The sequence below is a fragment of the Adiantum capillus-veneris genome, chromosome 2 (genome assembly GCF_014529385.1).
Source record: "Adiantum capillus-veneris isolate H3 chromosome 2, ASM1452938v2, whole genome shotgun sequence".
In the NCBI taxonomy this organism is placed as follows: Eukaryota; Viridiplantae; Streptophyta; class Polypodiopsida; order Polypodiales; family Pteridaceae; genus Adiantum; species Adiantum capillus-veneris.
Window position 1 is genome coordinate 152,144,534 of NC_140932.1, and position 24,421 is coordinate 152,168,954.

Genomic DNA, 24,421 nt, shown 5'->3' on the forward strand with positions numbered 1-24,421 from the left:
ACTATTCCGGGGCATGCTCCCAAAATGTCGTCTCTTACCCGGCTGAGTTTGTGGGTATGCCACTGATGCAGCAGCCCCATGCAATGTCTCAGTCAGTAGAGTGGTGCACTCCTCCACTGAGAGGCCTATACCATTTGTGCCAGCTGTGCCTTCCAATAGACAGTCCCATATATCCTCTGTATAAACAAAATCAATCTCTGGTGTAAATGTATAGCGGGTGTGTGACCTGCCTCCTGGTGTCTGGGTTGTACTATACTGAAATTTAACGGACAGTGTCAAGAGAGGATGATCTACTGCTATGCCCACTGGCCTGGCTCCCACTATGAAATCCTGAATGAGAGAGAGAGAGAGAGAGAGGTGTCGCCACCACAAGCAACACCTACATACTAGTATCTACAATGTGCAACAGTATGTTGTGTGACCTTTTTGACTTCTTGTGAAGTTTTCAAATGCTACAGAGCTCGCTCACCGACTACAAGCCAGTATGTTATTTTCCTGTATTCCCATGCTCCATTGGCAGGAGGAGGCTGTGGGCACCAAAACACTCTTTTTAACACATCACCATGGCTAAAATGAAGACAGCACTAAGAGATTTAGAACCAAAACGCACCTGCAATTATTTGATCAATCAGCAGCTAGACAAGTCACCCAAAAATGTGGGCCTATTTACAAAATAGCTGCCCACTGGCTAAATTCAAATGAAGAGCGGCCCCAACAAGTCTTTCTCACAATTACCATGTCAAAGCAGTTTGAGTTTGCTCAAGTTTCAAGTTTCTCTCAACCCCAAGAACCTCGGCCTTAACCATCATCTTTGTCAATTTAAGCCACTAAGGCTGAGAAATGGAAGCTCATGTTTGTAAATTTGTACATCATACAAGCCTGGTGGAATTAGCTGTGTTTACCCCTGAAGCCTGAGTAAGCGGCTCTTTGTTGGCATTCGACTCGTCGCCCTTAACGGTGTTCTGAAGCCTTTCTGACACTGTAGAGCCAGGACTAACTGAAGGGGAGGATTCAGGCACATAGGGAGCCACAGGCATCTCATTTAAAGAAGAAAGTGAGGGGCTATAAGGTGGACTATAAGGCAGCACATTTACTGGGTGGTCGAACTTACACACCGGTCCAAACTTACAAATACCATGTTTAACATAATACGGGCAGGCTTGCTTTCCCTGTCAAATTGCCACGGAACTTCTTCAGAAAACCAGAAATTTTTGTAAAGGTAATATGATCAAAAATATACCTAGATGAATCCAGGATAAGCCCAGATTCACCTTCAAAGGGAAGTGCAAGCTAGCATGATCAAAAAGCCAGTCACAAAGGGAGAAAAACTTACAACACGAAGAGGTAGCCCCATTGGATTTAACCCAGAGGGCAGGGACATAGCTCGGTCTTTAGGGTGATGATACTTGCAGTTCAATCCAAACTTGCAGTCACCTGTTTTCATGTAGTGGTGACAATCAGGCTGCCCTGGCCTTTCTGGGAAAATTGTTTGCCCATGCAGAATGGTTGCTGTCGGCTTTCCTAAACCTGCTCCAGTTGTGAACTGCCCCTGTGCGTGAGGATAGTCAACACCTCTAGCAGGCAACACCTGACAACTCCTGTCTGATGTAGGCGTCTGCAGAGCTTGTCCTGGTTGCTGCAACAAAAGGCATAAAACGCTGAGCTCTAATAGTCCAATAGTTCAAAGATGGCTTTTCCTCTGAAACAAAAAGAATTTATGCATACGACATAACAAATGTATAAGATGAAATAAATCGCCACTGCATGGGAAGGGTTATTATACACGAGCCTTTGAAAAGTATGAGCTTGTGAAATCCATAGATAGCATCCAAACACCAGTGCTTGGAAGGTTTCTGTATATGTCCTTACTCCTCTATTTGAAACCTTCATATTTGAACTTGACCATGGGGTTTGTGCCCTTACGGTTGTTGCTATAAATGGAAAAGATTTCTATTGCCCAGACAAAAGACAGACTTCCCTCTAAGAGAAAACTACCATTGCTTGTATTACAAGGCTGCATTGCCAATGTATCTGATTATCTTCAACTCCGTATTTCACGCACCAAATACACCAAGTTTTAATCTCGTATGTCAAGAAAAAATGCTGATTCCCAGTCTGATGTTAAGAGCCCCCATACAAAAAGGACTCCTTGTTGTCACAAACTGCTGATGTGTCAAGCCACTGAAAACGGAGCCAACCTGCAAATCCCGGCCGAGAAGCCTAAACCCTAAGCAAAAGCAGCAAAAGAAGTTTTACCAACTTGCAAAGACTTGCCAAGTGGCCTCTTTTTGAAGAAGAGTTCCCACCAACTTATGGGACCCCGTCCGATGGGGCCCAAGTGACACAAAGTCAATAAATAAAGCTGAACCCACACACAGAGAACATAGCGTAAAAACTGCTGACGTGGCAAACTGTACCGATTTCCGCAATTCGCATTGCAGCATGGTGACGTGGCAGGTGTATGGATTTCCGTAATTTACACTGGGCAGCTTTTGAGGCCAGATGCTTTTGAGTTTGATGCTTTTCATGTAGCTGCTTTTCATAGGCCAAGGGCCTTTAAACATGTGCCATGGGCTCATTCACTAGCACGCTTCCGAGTGAAGGTGCAAAGCGTGGAGTACCGAGCGTGGAGTACCGGCTTCTATTGAGTCCAAGCAATATAAAGAAATACCAAAAGAGGCGCCAAGGTTTGAGGCCAATGCTCTCTTGGGGTGGAATTCTGCCACTCCCCGTCTCGTGTGTCGTGCATCTCTTTCAATTTAATTGTTATTTGAAGTGCTTAAAGTTGTTCAATCTGTTCTTTTTCGTTGGCATGTGGTGCCCGTCCCATGACACCCTGCATTTTCTAAAGCACCAAAGCCCCCTTTCTAATCAACATGACAGAGACTACCATCAACCTGCTTCACAAGTTCTCCAAATGTTGTAACCAATACCTGACTCTTGAATCTACCTCTCAAGATCCTATTGAGACAATTCTGTCTCCCCATGGCAACATTGAATTGCCGGCATGGAACCTGTAAACCTGTCTTCTTCCACATTAACGTACAGTGAAAACTCCTCAGGACATGAGAGTGTCCTTTCAAGGGTTTGGAACAAATTCATCGTTTCTACTATGTTAGTTGTTCCTTACAAACCCTTATATACCTTCATAAGTTCAGAATAGTCTGAAATCACGATTTATAAGAGAGAATAAAGCACTCATAAACTATAAAAGCAAGGGACACAAGAAAAGAAAAGAGGAAAAAAAACAACTTAAAATCATTTTATTTGCTATGAAACAAAACTAGATAAAACAGAACATTATTAATGTAAAAATGTTTTTAGAAAAGAGACACGAAAAATAAGTTGACGAAGCTTATGTGGCTAAAACTTAAAAACAAGTACTCAACTTTAAACAAAAAAGGAAAAGACATCTTAAAACCTTAATCCTAAAAATCGAGCTTCACTCAACAACTTCTAAAGGAACGAGTTCTTAAGTCCTAACGTAAGCTAAATACGAAATCGGAAAATAAATACTACAACAAACCTACGAAAAAGAGGCTATAAATAACCAAAGAAGTACGAAGATCCAAACTTGACAATATGTGACCTCAACTTCGCTACTTGTCCAAACACGAAGAATAATATATCACCTTTATAATGCATAGCTTGGACAACAGCTATGACATCCCTACTCACGTCGTCAGTGCCGAAGAGTAGGTGCACGTTTGTATAGAGGTGATTCATGCTTTGAACGTACTCTACAAAACCAACGAGCTGAGTTTCTATCACCCTCCGGAGGTGATGGACATACTCAGCCATGATAAAGGCTAGCATTTATCAAGCTAGAGTAAAAATACTAGAAGCGCTAGAGATCAAAATAACAAAATAAGGTTTTACTAAGTCAAACAATAAGTGGCTTTTAAGCTTCCCACTTTTATTTAATTTACCATAGTTACCCGCAACGGAAAATCGGAACGGGGAACGGGGAATGGCAACATGCATGAAATGCCATTCCCTCTTTCGGATACAAACGCAAAAACTTTTGAAATAAGAGACTTGACTCTGAATTTAAGGTCCTCCAAATTTAGCTTCGTATATAGTGTTGTAAAGTCGAAAGTTTGGAGACATAAAGGAGAAGATTTCTCCTTAAGGCTTCTTGAAGAGTTCAAAAACTTTGTAACAAGAATCACACCTACTGGATCATTTAAAATCCAATTTGAATCGAAAGGTACATTTGCTTCCTTTAGCAAATTTTTCCACAAGTCATTTACACTAGGTAAAATGGCTTTGAGACAATAACTAAGCCATTTGGAAACCTCGCTCAAAGAGGTGTTGCAAGAAGCAGCTATAAATTTAGGCTTTATAGGGTTCTTGTGGAACTTCCAAACAATAAGCTGACACTTGAAACCAAAAGACTTACAAAAGTCTAGATGTTTCAAGATAACCTCTTACATCGAAAGCTCACAACCATTGTAAGTCTGAGCGTTTACGTCACCTAACAAGCATTCTAAATAGAACTTTTTGCACGTAAAACAAAGTTATTAGAGCACTTATCTACATAAGAGATTATAAAATCACGATGAAATTCCCTAAGAGATCACAGAAATGTTCCTAGAGCAAGATGCTAATTTTAAAGAAGCTTTCTTAAGGACCACAGACATCCTTCAAACCCTTCTTTTAAGTTGAATTGCAAAAGTGAAAAATATAATAAACATATACGTTAGCTAACTCCTATTTCTACGAGGCGTTATGGCACCTCAGTGAGCCTATACGCAGGACGAGCATATCCAAGCACTTCAGAGTAGTTGCTTACCTTGATTGCACATGAGCACAACCAGTGTCCGCTAGACGTAGGCATTGCAAGTGTTCGCATGGTCTAGAATCAATATCCAAGCCTAAGTAGTATCTACATATGAAGCACCTCATATCAATGGGTTATTAACTCATTGGTAGGTGAGATTTAGCAGAATAAAACCAAGTTGTGGGGTCACGCAGGGTGGTCTCGTACGGTCCTGTACGTTTTGTACACGTACGACGATGTGCGGTACTACACGAACTAAAAAAATTTATGATGTACGATGACGTTATGTATGTTCAAAATAATCCAATAATCCTTAAGCCTAAGGCTTAGGCCTTAAAGAAACTTGCATTTGTACAGATTACAATTATGAGAGCTTGAGAGGAAGAGACCCAAGGGAGAGACGATGGAGAGCTTGTCACTTGAGACTCAAGAGCTTCAATGGGAGCTTGAGGGAGAGAGACCCAAGGGAGAAAAGATGAAGAGCTTGAGCCTTGTCACTTGAGAGCTTCAATGGGAGCACATGGATGATGAGAGCATTGAGAGGCTGGAGCTTGTAGCTTGTAAATTGTGTTGAGAACAAGGTGGAGGAGTTGCTTAAATAAATTATAGGAAGAGAAAGAGCATGGGAGAGGGAGAGCATGGGGCATTATGCATGTGAGAGGGAGAGCATGGCAATAGGCATTGGCACATGCCACATGGTTGCAAACATGCTCCAAAACGGCTCCATAAACGCCCACTAACGTTCACTGTCAACGTTCAAAAACTACCGCCAACGGTCATAAACGGCTACATTTTCGATTGAACAAAACGTACTAAACGTACTGAACGGAACGGGTCCGACCAAACGGTACTAGACATCCCGTACGTTGAACGAAAACTACCTTGGTGGGGTGTCTTCTATAACCGGACTGTACACAGTAGTGGGGGGTACTATTTCAATTACCTGTTAACTTTACACAGAGCACTCGGAAGAAAAGAGAACACAGATGCGTCTAGCGACTAGAATGTCACTGCGCACACAAGATCGCACCCTGTAGGCCCAAAAGATTGGCGTCCCTTTCAAAATTTCTTTATTCAATTCAAAGTCGACGATCCGAACACTTAGATCAAACTCTCACAAAGCTGTCCAAACCTGGCGAGGGCTGAAAACGTAGGTTACCGACCTGATTTCGGTAACATAATGGTGCCAGAAACCCTGTAGGTCAAAAGTACCTGTCTAGGACGGATTCCCTCGCAATTCAGAAGCTTTTTGGTGAGCTGTAACAGAATTTCAGTGTGCTATAATTCTTTGTCTTTCCATTGTTGGGTGCCCAAAACCCTGTACACGCATCGCAAGGCTCCCCATGTGTTTCCTTGCAGTTTAAATGCGAAACCCTAAACCTGCAAAACAACATAGCAAGCTGTAATTCTCTGCTTTGGATCGTTTTTGGCGGAGCGAACACGTCTGCACGTGTCCCAAGGCCTCCCGTATGCAATGGGATAGTTTCCATGTAAATTGGACGAGTTTTCATGCAAAAAAGCTCTACAAATCCGCAATCCTTCGCGATAGAACTGTGCGTACCTTTGAGGGATTAGCAAGTAGCTAATCGGGTTCCTCTCAAAAGGCTCTTGCCTTGGCAAACGCGCATAAAACCCCCAGAACTATACAACCAACTGAGTAGCCCAACTAGTGGAGCATTACCATATGTGCAAAGGGGAGAAAGAGAGAGATGCACTAGAGCAAATCATCGCGCTACATGAGACAAAGTTGAAGGCCAGCTTTCCATTAAAGTTGTAAACCTACACCCACTACTCATACACACACTGTAAGTCACAATGAGCTTCAAAACAGCCCCAATCCTCATTTGGGCGCCCCCTCTTGTTGAGGTGTCCTGCACGTTTCTCTTCGTTTGCCAACTGTCCCGTTTGCCCCTTGTGTCACAAGGACGTGGCGACTGCTAACATTAGTTCTTGGTCTCTTTCCCATGATTTTCGTTTAATTTTTGAGACCCTCTTTTTGAAGTTGCAAATAGCCGGACATTATATGGACAATGTGAAACTGTAGTTTCACCCGCAGACGGGAAGTTGTTCGGCACTAAAATTCCGGTAGTAAAAGGCTCCGTTGAAAGTCATTTGGGTCCCCTCGCCACACTTAATAAGTTGGTGGATACTAGGAAACTAACTCAATGGAGGCACAGTGCCAAGGTGAAGTCCCCAAGAGAAAATCACCCGAGAACTGGGCTACTATAACCGGCCCGTACAACGTAGAGGGCGGTACTATTTCAATTACCTGTTAACTTTACATAGAGCACTGAGAAGGGAAGAGAACACAGTTGCGTCCAACGACTAGAATGTCACTGCGCACACGAGACCGACACCCTGTAGGCCCCAAAGACTGGCGCCCCTTTCGGTATTTCTTTATTCAATTTAAGGTAGACGATCCGACCACTTAGCACAAGCTTTCACAAAGCTGTCCAAACCTGGCGAGGGCTGAAAACGCAGGTTTTCGACCGGATTTCGACAACATAACGGCGCAAAAACCCCTGTAGGTCAAAAACACCTGTCTAGGACGGATTCCCTCGATATCTGGAAGCTTTCTGGTGAGCTGTCACAGAAATTCAGCGGGCTGTAATTCTCTGTTTTTCACTGCCGGGAGCCCAAAAGCCTGTACACGCATCCCAAGGCTCTCACGAGGCTCCCCCGATATTCCCTTGCAGTTTAGGTGCGAAACCCTAAACCTGCAGAAAAACACAGCAGGCTGTAATTCCCTGTTTCGGATCGTTTTTAGCGGAGCGAACACGCCTACGCGTGTCCCAAGGGCTCCCGCACGCAATGGGACAGTTCCCCTGTGAATTGGACGAGTTTTCACACGAGAAAACTCTCCAAACTCGCAATCTTTCGTGATGGAACTGTGCGTACCTGTGGGGGATTAGCAATTAGCTAATCCGGTTCCTGTTCAGAAGGCTCTTGCCTTGGCAAACACGCATAAACCCCCAGAACTGTACATAGGTCAAATGAGAAGCCCACTAGTGGGGCATAACATACTGTACGTAGGGGAGAAAGAGAGCAGTATGTAGCGTACGGGGCATCACTCCCGTCACCATACTGTGCATAGAGGGCAAGGTAAGCATTCCATAGCTTCTGTACCTGCTACAATCCACCTGAGGCTGAAAATGGCGCCCCCTTTGTTGATATGCAACTCGTTTTTGCCTCCCAGAGTGGCAGAATCGCTCACAGGCTGACACGTCGCCCAGTTTCCGAGTTTGGGCTTTCCCTGCTAAAAATATCTCATCTGGTACGTCAGTTGACTTGGCAGCAGAGCAATAAAATGTTCCCCTTGTCATTCCAGAGCTAATGATGCGAACACATTTTCCAGTCAAAAATAGCAGTTCCCTAAATTTTAGGAGATGCTTCCATGGCGTCCCTATCGGTCTCCTGACCATCATTGAAGACTACCATTTGACCAACATCTACAATGTGGGTTAATTTACTGGCCCCTTTCAACTTATAAAGTTGTTGTGACTCGACGAGTGGCCCAAATTCCAGTTTGGCGCACAAGAGCTTCCATACTCATCAGAATTCAATGCTAACTGGCCCGGGCAGTCCCTGTCTGACAGACCTAGATCCCCGATGTGAAAAACCCATTTGGCTGCAGCCATTTCACACTCGCCATGCAATGTCCACTTGCACCTTTTCAAGGGTTTTGGGACAAACGGAAGGCACCAGGAAAAATACACCTCCTGGTGACACACCCCACCCTTGAAATACTGCAAGCGACCTCGCTTGCATGCCAATAATACATGCAGATATCTCCTGATATCACATATATTCTATGATGGGGATCCAAGATATACATGCTTCCGGAAATGTAGCGTTGGACGATTAAACAATCCCACCAACCTGGCTACGACACATATATCAAGCATAGAAGTCTTCTAGTGTACTCTTGAGCACAAACTTCTCTAGCTAAATTCTGTATGGAAAGAGTAGATACAATCGCTTAACTACTCTCTTGAGTATCATGAACCATGCTCTTGCCTTGCTCCAAAAAGGCTGCATCAAGTCACTGTGGGTTCCATTTGAAAGGCTTCAAGATACAATTGCAATAGCTGAGGTGAATCAAGCAATTCAGACTCTTCCATCCATTTGGCATCTAATGATGGATAGTTCTTGAACTTCACCAAATAGCGTCTTGCAACCTTTCCTCTAACCTTTCTTTCTTTATGTGCCAATATCTGTTCAGGAACAAGGATTTCATCCAATTCTTCCACTTCGGGTTGTTCCTCATCAAGCATATTCTTTGGCACATCACCAACAAAGGGCCTTAGAAGGCTGACATGAAAAGCATTATGTATTTTCCAGCCTTCTGGTAGCTTTAACCTGTAAGCTACATCGCTGATCTTTTCTGAAATCTGAAAAGGACCATAATATCGCATACTGAGCTTAGGAAACAAGCGTTCCTTGCCTTTCCTTTTCCTTAACCTGGCCTTTTCAAAGCGTAAAAGTACCCCATCACCAAGTGAAAATACAAGTTCACGACGGTGATGATCAACAGCTTTCTTTTGCTTAGCCTGAGTCTTCTCAAGAGCAATCTTTATCTTCCTGTATGTTTCATCCATATCTTGCACATACTTGTCTGCCTCAAATATCTTGTCCTTAGTCTACAAAATGGGTGGAACTTTCTTTCCTCCTTTCACTATCTCAAATGGTGCCTTACCTGTTGATGTATGCACAGTGTTATTGTAAGCATATTCAACCAATGGGAGATGGTGTTCCCAAGTTGCCTTGTGCTCTGAGACATAACATTTGAGTAGGTCCAAGACAATAGAATTTGCCTCTTCTGACTGTCCATCAGTTTGCGGATGAAACGAAGAAGAGAACTTGAGCGTAGTGCCCATGTTCTCAAACAATGCCTTCCAGAAAAGACTCGTTATACGTGGATCCCTGCCACTAACAATTGACTGAGGCATCCCATGATATTTAAAGATATTGCTCATGAATATCTTGACCATGTGTTCTGGCTTTATCTTCTTCCTAACAGGAATGAAATGGGCCTGCTTACTGAACCTACAAATGATAGTCCAAATCCCATCATTTCCTGTTTGCGTCCTTGGAAGATCAAAGATAAAGTCCATTGCTATACTTTCCCGTGGCCTATCAGGGATCGGCAATGGCTACAACAATCCCGATTGCTTTTGTCTGTCAAATTTGACTTTTTGGCATACTAAGCATGATCTTACAAATGTGTCAACATCTTGACGCAAAGCTGGCCAATAGAAGAATGCCTCAATCCCTTTCACCGTCGCATCAATTCCACGATGCCCAGCATAAGGTGGAGCATGACTTTCCATCAAAATCTTTGGCCGTAACTGTTTAGTAACGCATAACTTTCCATGCATCATGAGAAAGTCGTTCTTAAGCATATAGTGCTCATGATGTTGCCCATCAACAAGCTGGTCATAGATCCTTGCAAAATCTGAATCTTCAGCATATTGAGTCTTCATTTCGTCTAGTTCACAATGGTACAGAATTGACACTGCTAAAATTTGGGGCTTTCGTGACAACGCATCAGCCACCACGTTCTTTTTCCCTTGCACATGCACAATCTGAAATGGAACATTGACAAGATGTTTGCCCATCGCATGTGCTTCTCAGACAACTTCGTCTGTGTAAGAAAATATCGCAAGGTTTGATGATCCGTTTGGACAACAAAATCAGCCCCTAGCAAATAGTGTTTCCAACTAGTGAGAGCATGAATTACTGCCAGCAATTCTTTCTCATAGACTTGCAAGTTCCTTTCAGTCTTCAAAAGAATTCTGCTCTCATATGCGACTACTCGACCATTCTGCATTAAAACTGCACCAAGACTATGGCCACACGCATCACATTGAACCACAAAAGATTTAGAAAGATCTGGCAAAATAATTACCGGATCTGAAGTCAGCTTCTCTTTCAAGTGTTTGAACGCTAAAATTTCCTTGGCTGTCCACTTGAAAGTAACTCCTTTTCCTTGCAGTGCATGGAGTGGAGAAGCAATCTCAGCAAAATTTCAGATGAACCTCCTGTAATAGGAACATAAGCCTAGAAAGCTTCGTATGTCATGTATGGACTTCAAGTCTGGCCATGACCTAATTGCTTCCACTTTAGCGGGATCCATGTGTACCCCATCCTTTAAAACAATGTGCCCAAGGAAGTGAATTTCTTGCAAAAAGAACTCACTTTTCTTCGCATGAATGAGTAGCCTGTTCTTACGTAACTCATTGAAAACTGCAGTCAGGTGATCCCTATGCTCCTCTTCAGACTTTTGAGTAGACAATCATGTCATCAAAGAAGGTACCCACGAAGTTTCTATGCGGTCTAAAAATTCTGTCCATCATTCTATTAAATGTGGCAGGAGCATTTGTGAGACCAAATGGCATGACAAGAAACTCATAGAGACCAAATGTTGTCATGAACGCAGTCTTATGGACATCTTCTGGTCTAATGCGTATCTGATGATACCCGCTCTTTAGGTCTATTCTTGTAAACAATGACGCTCCCTCAAGCCGATCAAGAATGTCATCTATCCTCGGTATGGGGAAACTGTTCTTGATAGTATTCTTATTCAAGGCGCGATAGTCAATGCACATGCGCCATGAACCATCCTTCTTCTGCACTAAGAGTACAGGCGAACAAAAAGGGGATGAACTGGGCTGAATCAGCCCCTTCTCTAAAAGCTCGTTGACCTGACCCATAATCTCTTTCTGTTGGGCTGCACTAACCCTGTATGGTGGTCTATTCGGTGGACTAGAACCTGGCACAAGATCTATAGTATGATCCTCGGGTCTCTAAGGAGGTAACTCCCCTGGCAAAGAGTCCGAAAAACAATCACTGAAACCACTCAAAAAAGTTGACCTGTCTTTATCTAAGGTAGACAAATTAGATACAACTTGAGGTACTTCTTTTGCAAAGATCAAGTACGCAGAAAGATGATTCTTTATTACAGATGAAATAGCAGAAGCAGAAACAACTGGAACAGACTCGCCTTTAAGCTTTACATCAAGGACATGAGTCTTTCCTCTATGTACAAGGGTAATCTTTTTGTTGTAAGTATCCACCATAGCATGCAACCTGTAACACCATGGGATACCCAATAACACATCACAGCCCTCAAGCGGCATAATATGAAATTCTTCCGCATCCACATAGCTCTGAATGTGCAGATGAAGCTTTCCCAGTATGGGAGTAACAAGCTCTGAATGTCTTGGGCATGCCAAACCTGCTTCCCCTGTCATACCCATCTCCTCTGCACGAATGCCCAACTTTGATACCAATTCTGGTGATATGAAATTTGCACGGGCTCCTGGATCAAAGAAAACCAGCACTGTCTGGTCTCTAACTTTGCCCCAAGCTCTGCACAGCTCCGTGGCATCTGTGTTTGGCTGATCTCCAACCAAATCTGGAACAAGTCTTGCACTCGGCTTTGGCTTCTTCCCTTTATGGTCTGACTTGTCATCCTTATCCTGTGACTTCTTCTGTGGGCACTCATTTGCAAAGTGTCCTTCCTGTTCACAAATGTAGCATTTCTTGGCCTCCCTAAGAGCTTTCCTTTCTTGAAAAGTTTTGCCAGAAAAATGCCTTTTTTGTCCTTGTCCTCGTTCCGAAGAAGATTTAGACTGCTTCTTGGACGTATCAGCTTCTTGAGTGGAGGGCTTCTTTGCAGGAGACTCAGAAGGCTTTGCTGCAACATTGCCCTTGGCCGAAAACTGTTTGCCCTGGGACCCTTTCTTGTGGCTATTAAATCCATCGGAATCTCCCTTCCACAGATTGCTGGCCACTCTTGCATTCTCTATCAACTGAAACATATTCATGACAGTAGTCTTTGTGCAGTAGTCCCTGATTTTCTTGGGCAATCCGCAACAGTACTTCTCAATCTGTTCTAACAATGGCACAAACCTGTAAGAGGTGACTGGCAACAGTGTGGCCCAAAACTGTTTATTGTACTCTTCCAAATTCGCACACTGTTTAGCATTCAACTCGTGCCATTCCGTCATTACATCCACTTCAAAAGTGTTTGTCAACCATGCAGGCGCAAAAAGTTGTTTGAATTGGACCCACGTTGTTGGGGCTTGATCCTGGTTCAACAATGCGGTCCACCAATGAAGCGCTTTCCCTTTCAAGAAAGTGGCAGCCTTGCGTATCTTTGAAGATTCCGTGAAGTAGCCTCTAGCATAAGCTGCATCGAACTGCTGTATGAAGGTCAAAGCCTTCAATTGGTCCTCAGTTCCTCTGAAAGTTTCAAACTTCACTCCCTGCCCACCTTCCTTGTAATCCTTAAGCTGACTCAAAGGAGCCACATTATCATAAACAGGTGCCTGTAACAGTGGTGCTCCATGAGTGTTCATTCCAGCACTCGCATCACCTGTTTTCCCAGTCATATCTGCATTTTGTACGTATGGCTGCGAAAAACCAGCCATACAAAATTGTGTTCCAGGCACTCGAAACTGGCCATAGGCACCCCGAAAACCTGGTTGGACACCCATGTTCGCGTACACAAGGTTACCCATGCCTGTTTGCATTGTCCCGAACACATTCCCTGGCATATAACCTGTGGAAGGTCCAGCCATAGCTTGAAACACTGAACCACCTCCAAAATAACCAGGATAAGTATTAGGTAATGGAAGGGTCTGACACATAGCCTGTTCATTGCTCCCTTGACCATTCACAAACGGTTCCTGTCCAGCTAAAGCAAGTTGCTTTGGATCATTGGACACCGCTAGTTGCTCAACCACATGGGCTTTCCCTCGAGCATCATGAGTCCTCTGCGCATTGGAAATCTCCTTTTCTTGCAACGGCTCAGTCATGCCCTGTGTAGGAGGCTGAAAACCCTATGTCGAAGCCTGTAAGAATTCCTGCATCCTGCATCCTTGGGTTGTTAGCCAACTGCTGAAACATGTCCATGCAACAACGCAGTTGAGTTCTAAACAACCTGTCCTCTTCTTGAAGAGTTGAAGGAATTTTCTCTGTGCCATGTGAGGAAGATCCCTCTTCAGGTACTTGGTCTCTCTTCTCTGCCATATCGACAAGCTCTGTGTTGCTTTCACCCACAACAATCCACACTGCACTTTTTGAAGAAAAAGTGACTATCCCGCCGATGGAACCATATAGCCGGCCCGTACAACGTAGACGGCGATACTATTTCAATTACCTGTTAACTTTACACAGAGCACTGAGAAGGGAAGAGAACACAGTCGCGTCCAACGACTATAATGTCACTGCGCACACGAGACCGACACCGTGTAGGCCCCAAAGACTGGCGCCCCTTTCGGTATTTCTTTATTCAATTTAAGGTAGACGATCCGACCACTTAGCACAAGCTTTCACAAAGCTGTCCAAACCTGGCGAGGGCTGAAAACGCAGGTTTTCGACCGGATTTCGACAACATAACGGCGCAAAAACCCCTATAGGTCAAAAACGCCTGTCTAGGACGGATTCCCTCGATATCTGGAAGCTTTCTGGTGAGCTGTCACAGAAATTCAGCGGGCTGTAATTCTCTGTTTTTACTGCCGGGAGCCCCAAAGCCTGTACACGCATCCCAAGGCTCTCACGTGGCTCCCCCGATATTCCCTTGCAGTTTAGGTGCGAAACCCTAAAACTGCAGAAAAACACAGCAGGCTGTAATTCCCTGTTTCGGATCGTTTTTAGCGGAGCGAACACGCCTACGCGTGTCCCAAGGGCTCCCGCACGCAATGGGACAGTTCCCCTGTGAATTGGACGAGTTTTCACACGAGAAAACTCTCCAAACTCGCAATCTTTCGTGATGGAACTGTGCGTACCTGTGGGGGATTAGCAATTAGCTAATCCGGTTCCTGTTCAGAAGGCTCTTGCCTTGGCAAACACGCATAAACCCCCAGAACTGTACATCGGTCAAATGAGAAGCCCACTAGTGGGGCATAACATACTGTACGTAGGGGAGAAAGAGAGCAGTATGTAGCGTGCGGGGCATCACTCCCGTCACCATACTGTGCATAGAGGGCAAGGTAAGCATTCCATAGCTTCTGTACCTGCTACAATCCACCTGAGGCTGAAAATGGCGCCCCCTTTGTTGATATGCAGCTCGTTTTTGCCTCCCAGAGTGGCAGAATCGCTCACAGGCTGACACGTCGCCCAGTTTCCGAGTTTGGGCTTTCCCTGCTAAAAATATCTCATCTGGTACGTCAGTTGACTTGGCAGCAGAGCAATAAAATGTTCCCCTTGTCATTCCAGAGCTAATGATGCGAACACATTTTCCAGTCAAAAATAGCAGTTCCCTAAATTTTAGGAGATGCTTCCATGGCGTCCCTACCAGTCTCCTGACCATCATTGAAGACTACCATTTGACCAACATCTACAATGTGGGTTAATTTACTGGCCCCTTTCAACTTATAAAGTTGTTGTGACTTGACGAGTGGCCCAAATTCCAGTTTGGCGCGCGAGCTTCCATACTCATCAGAATTCAATGCTAACTGGCCCGGGCAGTCCCTGTCTGACCGACCTAGATCCCCGATGTGAAAAACCCATTTGGCTGCAGCCATTTCACACTCGCCATGCAATGTCCACTTGCACCTTTTCAAGGGTTTTGGGACAAACAGGTAAAAATAAAATAAATATATCTAATACTTATTTACGGAAGGCACCAGGAAAAATACACCTCCTGGTGACAGCTACATTGCATTTTTGGATGTGGTCCCAGTGGTGAAAGATGGTCAGATGACCAGTGAGAGTCCAATGGAAGCATCTCCTAAAATTTAGGGAACTGCTATTTTGGGCCACGAAATCTGTTCGCGTCATTAGCTCCAGAATGACGAGGAACATTTCATTACTCTGCCGCTAAGTCAACTTAGCAACCGGTTGAGATATTTTTAGACCAGAACGTCCAAAGCGAGGAATTAATGCATGAGTGCCACTTAACACATTTTTGGGCATTTTCCAACTTAAGAGAGAGAAGCATTAAAAATAAAACGTGGGCTGCATTTTCAACCGTATGGTGGATTGTTGCACGTACCAAAGCTACTGTGTGCTTGCCTACCCTCTATGTATAGTGAAGTGCACGAACTAAAGCCTTGCACAGCATTCATTGTTCTCTCTCTCCCCTCCGTGCAATTATGTGATGCCCCAAAAGAGGGCTTTTCATTTGACCTATGCACAGTTGTGTGGGTTCATGCGTGGTTGTCGAGGCAAGAGCCTCTTGCACAGGTACTGTATTAGCTAGTTACTAATCCCCCGCAGGTACAGGTGAATTCGGAGAGATTTCACACGAGAAATCTCATTCGATTCAAAGGGCAAGTAGCCCTATAGGTGCGAGAGCTCGAGGACTTGCTACGGATGCGAACGGCTCACGAAACGGAGCCCAAAGAGGGAAATACACCTGCTGTGTATATTTTTGCAGGTTTGAGGTTTCGGTCCTAAACGGTCCTTAATACCCCAAGAGGTCCGAGGACGTGAGGGGACCGTTGTGCATGTGTTCTGGAGCATTTTCATGCCAGAAAACAGAGAATTCAGCGTGCTGCAAATTCTCGCCAGGTTTTGCAAAGTGTCCGTATGCGTTGGGAAAATCGCCTATTATGTGGGGATAATGTCTGTGAAGCATCCTAGTACATTTATGCTGCCAAAATCGGGCCAATTCAGGTCATTCTTACCCCAGATTATGCGGGGCAGCTTGTAGGAAATCATAGGTTTTATTCCATCTTTGAATACAATAAAGAAATACCGAACGGGGCGCCAGTCTTTGGGACCAACAGATGTCGGCGTCTGCTTGGTAGTACTCTAGCTTTCAAGCCGCGTATGTTGAGTTGTTAATTCCCGTCACAGGTTTTATTTGCAAGTTTCTCTATGTCCTAAAGTCTAGAGTAAAGTTTCGGGCAGCAATGGAACCATGAAACCAGCCCGTAGAGCGGTAGACTTTGGCTTTCACCGAAAACTTTACTCTAGACTTTAGGAAAGACGCTTGCTTGCAAATAAAACCTATGACGGGAATTAACACTTCAACATACACGGCTTGAAAGCTAGAACGCCGACACCTGTTGGCCCCAAGAGTGGCGCCCCGTTCGGTATTTCTTTATTGTATTCAAAGAGGGAATAAAACCTGTGATTTCCTACAAGCTGCCCCGCATAATCTAGGCTGAAAATGACTTGAATTGGCCCGATTTTGGCAACATAATTGTACTAGGACACTTCACAGACATTATCCCCACGTACTAGGCGACTTTCCCAACGCACACGAACACTCTGATTCATTACCGTCGCAATTGCCGCCGGAGAGGCCTCAGGGCCATGCGATAGATTTGGTGCCAAGGTGTAGCCCACCAAACAGACCTCCCTACAGGGTTAGTGCGGCGTAACAAAAAGAGATTATGGCCGGGTAGAGCAGCTTTTAGAGAAGGGGCTGATTCAGCCTAGTTCTTCACCTTTCTGCTCCCCAGTGCTTTTAATGCAAAAGAAGGATGGCTCTTGACACAAGTGTATTGACTTCTTGCGCTGAACAAGAATACCATCAAGAACATATCCCAAGGATTGATGATACTCTTGACAGTTTAGAGGGTGCTGCAATTTTCAGCACGATAAGACCTTAAGAGTGGATACCATCAGATTCGTATAAGGCCAGTGGATGTGCACAAGACTACGTTAGAACGACATTTGGTCTTTATGAGTTCTTAGTGATGCCATTTGGTCTTACAAATGCTCCTGCCACGTTCAACAGAATGATAGACCGGATTTTCCGCTCGCATCAAAAGCTTGTTGGCACATTCTTTGACGACATGATAGTCTACTCGAAGAATGAAGAGGAGCATAGGCGTCACTTGACCATTGTGTTCGAAGAGTTGCACAGTCACAGGTTACTTGTCAATCCTAAGAAAAGTGAATTCTTCTTGGAAGAGATCCACTTTCTTGGCCACATAGTGTCAAAGGATGGTGTCCGAATGGATCCCGCAAAGATTGAAGCTATTAAGACATGGCCAGACTTAAAGATTGTGCACAATGTTCGAAGCTTCTTGGGATTGTATTCATACTATAGAAGGTTTATCAAGAATTTTGCACAGATAGCTTTGCAAAGTAAGAGGTCACTTTTAGATGGACCCAAAGAGAGATTTCAGCTTTCAGTCTCTTAAAGGAAAAGTTGACTTCAGATCCCGTGATTATTCTACTAGATCTCATGAAGTCATTTGTGGTCCTGTGTGACGCGTGTGGCAATAGCATCAGAGCTCTCATACCAGTGTCACGAACGGGCACCACATGGCAACGGAAAAGAACAGATTGAACACTTTTAGCACTTCAAATAATACTAAACTGATTCATGACACGTGGCGGAGTTCCATCCTAAGAGAACACTGGCCCCAAACCTTGGCGCCCCTTTTGGTATTTCTTTATATTGCTTGAACTCGGTACAATGCCGTTACTCGCGCTCTACACCTTCACCCGGAAGAGTGCCAAAGAATGAGCCCTCTGCACTTATTTAAAGTGCCCTTGGCCTATGGAAAGCAGTTAAACTCAAAAGCATTCGGTTCAAAAGCATCTTGGCCAAAAGCTGTATTTCGTACACTGCCACGTCAGCACATGTCAACGTAAAACGCGGAGATCATAACATTGCCATGTCAACACCGGTAAGGAATTTCATACACTGCCACATCAACACATGTCAACGCAAAACGCAAAAATCAATACATTGCCATGTCAACACCAGTCAGCGTGAGATCCAAGCATCCGTATAGTTGGCACGTCAGCATGTCAATGTAAAATGTGGGATTCCGTACTATCTACCACGTCATCAGCTGCTACATCGTGTGTGTGTGTGTGTGTGTGTGTGTGTGTGTGTGTGTGTGTGTGTGTGTGTGTGTGTGAGAAAGAGAGAGAGAGAGAGAGAGAGAGAGAGAGAGAGAGAGAGAGAGAGGAGAGAGAGAGAGAGAGAGAGAGAGAGAGAGTGGATCCAGCTTTATTTACTGTCTTTGGGTTACTAGGGCCCCATCATCGAATGGGGTCCCATAAGTTGGCTGGAATTTCTCTTTTAAAATACGTCTCTCGGCAAGACTTTATAAGTTGGTAAAACTTCTTATGTTGCTTCTTCTAGGGTTTAGGCCCCTCGGCCGAGATCTACAGGTTGATTCTATTCTTCCGTGGCTTGACACATCAGGAGTTTGTGACAAGGTCTTTTCCCAACAAAATGATATTGTGTGTCTATGTGGTTGGTCCGAGTGTGTAACACCAATACGATAGCTATACATCTCCCGACGTCGGAATAATTTATGATCATCTACTACGTAAAACCACCTAAAAGCAACCTACGTAACCAAAACACTCCCAACATGTAGCACTACAAGCAGCAAGATAATCAACCTCTATGGACGACAAGGCAACAGTGGGCTTTTTCAAAGGGCTACTTATTGCTCCATAAAATCGCTCTTGATACAAATGAGCAGGTGTAACCTATAGTCAATCCTTGTGGATGTAGCTCTCCACCCCAATCAAAATCACTTCATCCTTGAAGAGTAATCTTCGAGTTTGTACCTCCAACAATATATTGTATGCCTAATGACTTTGGTTGCTTCAAACTTCAAATACCACAAGATCCAAAGAACCTCTCGAACATATGACTTGATGGGCTTCTACATAAATCAACAGAGAAGTCCCACTCGCAAATGAATGTCAAAACGGGTGTTCAATAACCAAACAACAAAGCCAACCAATTTTTGATACTTCGTAGCATTAGCTACATACGAGGGGTCATACAGAAACAACTTAGAATACGGATCCATCATACTAGAGATTGGGCTTGCACAAGGTCATACTAAAAGCCTCCAACAATTGTTGCACATATCATGTCACAAGACGAGCACCACGTGCCAATAACAGACGGGCACCACGTGCCAATAACAGAAAAGAACAAACTTTTAGCACTTCAATAACAACTAAACTGAAAGAGAGACGACACTCGGAGTAGCGAAGTTCCACCCCAAAGAGTATTCGCCCCAAACCTTGGTGCCCCTTTCGGTATTTCTTTATATTACTTGAGCTCAATACAATGCCAGTACTCACGCTCTGCACCTTCAACCACTCAAGCGTGCCAGAGACTTAGCCCTCTGCACTTATTTAAGGCCCTTGGCCTTGAGAAACAGTTTACATGAAAAGCTTGAAACTCAAAAGCAACTAGCCCAAAAGCTAGCACTGAAAATTAGCCAACGTAAATCACGGAAATCCGTACAAGCTATCACATCACAATCAACGTGAAACACGAAAATCCGTACAAGCTGCCATTTCAACAAGTCAACGCAAAATCCGGAATTCCATTTGGCCTACCACGTCATCAATAAGCTCATATGTGTGTGTGTGTATGTTGCGTCCAGCTTTATTTTAATGCCTTTATGTCACTTGGGCCCCATCGGACGGAGTCCCATAAGTTGGTGGGAACTTCTTCTGCTTCTTCTTCTTTGACAGCTATTGCTTCTTAGGGTTTAGGCCCCTCAGCCATGGTCTAAAGGTTGGAGTACAATGCCGGTACTCGCGCTCTGCATCTTCACACTGAAGCGTGCTAGAGATTGAGCCCTCTGCACTTATTTAAAGGCCCTTGGCCTTGAAAAGCAATTTACATGAAAAGCTTGAAACTCAAAAGCAACTGGCCCAAAAGCTTGCGTTGAAAATCAGCCAACGCAAATCACGAAAATCCGTACAGGCTGCCACGTCAACACACCATGATCTAAAGATTGGAGTACAATGCCAGTACTCGCGCTGCTCTGCACCTTCACACTGAAGCGTGCGAGAGACTGAGCCCTCTGCACTTATTTAAAGGCCCTTGGCCTTGAAAAGCTGAAACTCAAAAGCAATTGGCCCAAAAGCTGGCGCTGAAAATCAGCCAACGTAAATCACAAAAATCCGTACAAGCTGCCACGTTAGCACAATCAAAGCGGAAATCTGTACAGGTTGCCACGTCAGCAAGTCAGTGCAAAATCCGAAATTCCATATTGGCCGGCCACATCACCAAGCTCCACGGTGTGTGTATGTTGGGTCCAGCTTTATTTTGATGCCTTTATGTCACTTGGGCCCCATCGGACAAAGTCCCATAAATTGGTGGGAACTTCTTCCACTTCTTCTCCTTCCACTACTTCTACGTCTTAGGGTTTACGCTCCTCGGCCATGATCTGAAGGTTGGGCTTTGTTCTTCAGAGACTTGACACATCAATAGTTTGTGACATCCCCCCTTCTTGAAAGAGAGGAATTGTCTACGATTACTCAAGTTAACTAAAAAAAAATTATGAGGGACAATCAGACTTCTCCTTTCGGCTCTTTTGTCAAGGAGTTAGCTTCTCCTTTCATCCAGATTGAAATTCTTGATATTCCGGCGTAGTAAAATTAGCCATCACACCCAGAACGCACTGAGCTTCCACGGGAGTCTTGATGCACTAAAATTATATAGCCAAGCAATCTCATCCAATTAGGAATCTTCAGTGGTTGGCACGTCACAATGCAACACAAATGCTCAGATATGCATGTTACAAGACACAATTAACAGCGCCGCTGAGTACTCCCCCGAGACAAACGATCTGCGGTATGAAGCTACTCAACGACTACCTCATCACTCTCTCCGCAAATAACCTAAAAAGGTCCGGGCCATGGGTTTAGAGGACTCGTACAACCAAACGCTCCCCAGACTACAGCCTGCGGTGCTTAGAGGTTCAAGCATACAACCAAACACTCCCCAGACATCCTGCCTGCGTCATTCGGAGGTTTTCTAGCATACAACAAAACGCTCCCCAGACATCCCGTCTGCATCGTTCCGAAGTTTTCAAGCATACAACAAAACGCTCCCCAGACATCCCGTCTACGTCATTCTGAGGTTCAAACAATACCAAAACAGCATTTCTCACTACTCCACCCGGGATTAAAATCATCAATCATTGAAACCAGTATTAAAACCAAAGTCAAACATTTCAAATCAGCACCAAGACAGATTCAAAACAGATCCTATCCATTCCAAACAAAATTACCAAACAAGTTCAAACAAAACTCAAATTTAAAAAGCAATCTCGACACCAATCGAGCTCAAAAAGTCGATTGACTATTCATCCTGAAACCTGCACCAAAAATTAGGGTTAGATTCCTTCCATAACGTCGCAGCCGACTACAGCATGGTCCATTAGCTCTTGAACAGACAATGTTCCTCTGGCGACGATGGTAGTCCCAAGACATAGCAATCACACCGAGAAGAGATACCTACTAAGAGATGTCGAGAAATTTCAAGTTATAATCTGCTAGGGTTTCCATGGCAAGCATTTCAGGATACCCCACTTTGCCAAAAGTTGCATTCCGAAGGAGGATGTCAAAAACCATAACTTCAGGCCAAAATTTTCTTGAAAGCTTGCCAAGTCCTTGGAGCATGCGGCTTGTTAGCTATAGACCACCACTTTTGCATGGCACTGCATCTGAGAAAAACAACAGCTCGAAACAAATCTTGGATCCTTCTCTCGCAAGTGATATTTATAGCATATGTCCTATAAGAAACAGCGGCGAAGACGGGAGCGCACCCGATGCGCGATGAAGGGTGGGAGTGGCTAATAAGTCCGGGGTCGCAGCACGAAGATTCTTTCACAATCAAATTCATGTAGCCTTTGGAAGCGCTGGTTTGCTCTGTTTGCTCTTTTGTAGGACCGGTATGCTTTCAGAAAAGCACACGCCTGATGCTCTGATACCATTGTCACAATACGCGCACCACGTGCCAATAGCAAATAACAAACTTGTCATGTGCACATCTAACACTATGTGTACGTGGACAAGCTACTTCATGACAAGATTGGATTCAGTTCAGTCAGTCTAGCTTAGGAAGTGTTCTGGCAGTTTTGTGAGTCAATTCGCAAACCGTGTAGGTCCAGGCACTTAGAGTAGATGCATATCCTCTGGTTGCACACAGCATGATCGTCAGGTTTCAGTCAGAACCCATCAGGAACATTTTTATAGTGCATAGACTTATTTTCCCTATTTTAGACATTTTTGACTTATTATTTTTAAGTGACTTTTGTTGGGAAACTGGGTAGGGCAATTTAGCAAGCCAAGTAGATAAGAAACCCTAGCGCTACCACTTTCTGGCAAAAGAGGCAGCAGGAACACTTTGTTCAACAGACACCTTCTCAGCAAGACCCCAAAAAGACACCTAGCGTTTTTGCAACAGATGACCCCTAGCGTTTTCTGCATCAACACAGCTAGCGTTTTTGCATTGCAAATCAGCCCCGGCATTAGCAGACATAGCAGATCCATAGCGGTTTTGCATCAGGTACCAGATCAGCCCTAGCGTTTTGCGGGCAACACAACAGCCCAACGTTTTGCAATTCTTCGCGACAGAACCTAGAATAGCATCAGCGTTTTCAGTTTTCAGCATCAAGACTCCACTGTAGAACCCCCAAACCTCACAGATCTCACCTTCCCGCAACAGATCCTTGCCGCACGGTCAGATCCAACGAGCGTTTGCAGTTTCAACCAAAAAAACGCAGATTTCAGCATTTGCGTTTTCACCTTTCTTTCTTTTGTTTTAGGAGTCAGGTAGGACACTCCCGGCCGCTCTCCTTATACGCCGGAAAAGTGCACAAGAAGAACGACCAGGACTATGCACCGAGAATCCTAAGGCAGACGCTTTTGTCACTAGTTTCCTCTGGACTACGAGACGCCAGAATTATCTACATTCTTAGGGCCATGACCATTCCCTTGAGAGACCCATTTCACTAACTTGATATGGGCGTGACAACAACCAAGTACCTCTGTTCAAAGACCCAGATACTGCGGGACTTGCTTCAATCTTCCCTTTGGAGTTGCCTCCTCTAGGTAACTTATCGCTCACCTCACTAAACTGCCTTTGTAACCCGACAGTTTCCCCCTAGGAGATGCCATATATAACATTTAATGGCCTAATAACTTGTGTGTAGCGGAAAATAGCTTGAACATAGTGAGCATTTCATTAGAATAGATTCCTAATGAGATTAACAAGAGTGCTTGGGTGGAGAAAGCAACAAAAAGCATAACACCTAGTTAGATAGCATGAGCAATACTTCAAAAGAGAGAGAAATTAAGCAATTGACAACAGTTCAGGACCGGATTTGCATGGAGCCGGTCCCCCCTCCAAAAGGCTTTGTATTATGGTTCTCCCATCAAGAGAGACATTTTACAATACAATTTCTTGTGTTCCTTCAATACTAGCTAGTGCAATGAAGATGGAAACTTCATGCACTACGCAAAACACTTATCAAAAACAACATCAATTCCCTCACGGTCTCAGACCCAAAACCTCACACACCTTCGAAGATGGTGAGAGCTAGCGAGGTATGAGAGTAGATTGAGAGGAAGGAGGAGTATTCTTACGAGAAAGATGTACATCTCCTCACATAATCACTCATATTAGCATAGCTTAGCTTAGTAATTAGCATGGTAAAGGAGATGAGCATGCATTGAAGCTTGCCTCTTGGTTGGATTTGCATCACAAAGCCAAGAGTTGTTGGTGTAGGCCTTCCTTCTCACAAGCTTGGAGTAGGTGATAAGCTTTCCATTAAAGCTTGAGAAGGAGAGAGAGTCTTGTTTACTTCACACATGAGTTAGTGTGAGTGTGTAGGTGATAATGCCTTTGAAAAATCAGTCCCCCTCTCTCTCTTGGTCGACCCCTCTTGCTAT

At 44.3% G+C, this 24,421-nt stretch overlaps 1 protein-coding gene across 3 annotated transcripts in view; it reads right to left on the reverse strand.

Moving 5' to 3' along the window:
* Nucleotides 1-665: 665 nt before the first annotated feature.
* LOC147463868 (zinc finger CCCH domain-containing protein 63-like) overlaps nt 666-24,421 on the reverse strand; it is a 47,680-nt gene continuing 23,924 nt past the window's right edge. For all 3 annotated transcript variants that reach the window (XM_086491697.1, XM_086491691.1, XM_086491700.1), the window contains exons 6-7: nt 1,334-1,636; nt 666-1,169 (exon numbers count right to left, since the gene is read on the reverse strand). In XM_086491697.1, the coding sequence (XP_086347823.1) occupies nt 870-1,169; nt 1,334-1,636 (603 nt within the window). In that variant the 3' untranslated portion in view covers nt 666-869. The remainder of the gene's footprint in view (nt 1,170-1,333; nt 1,637-24,421) is intronic.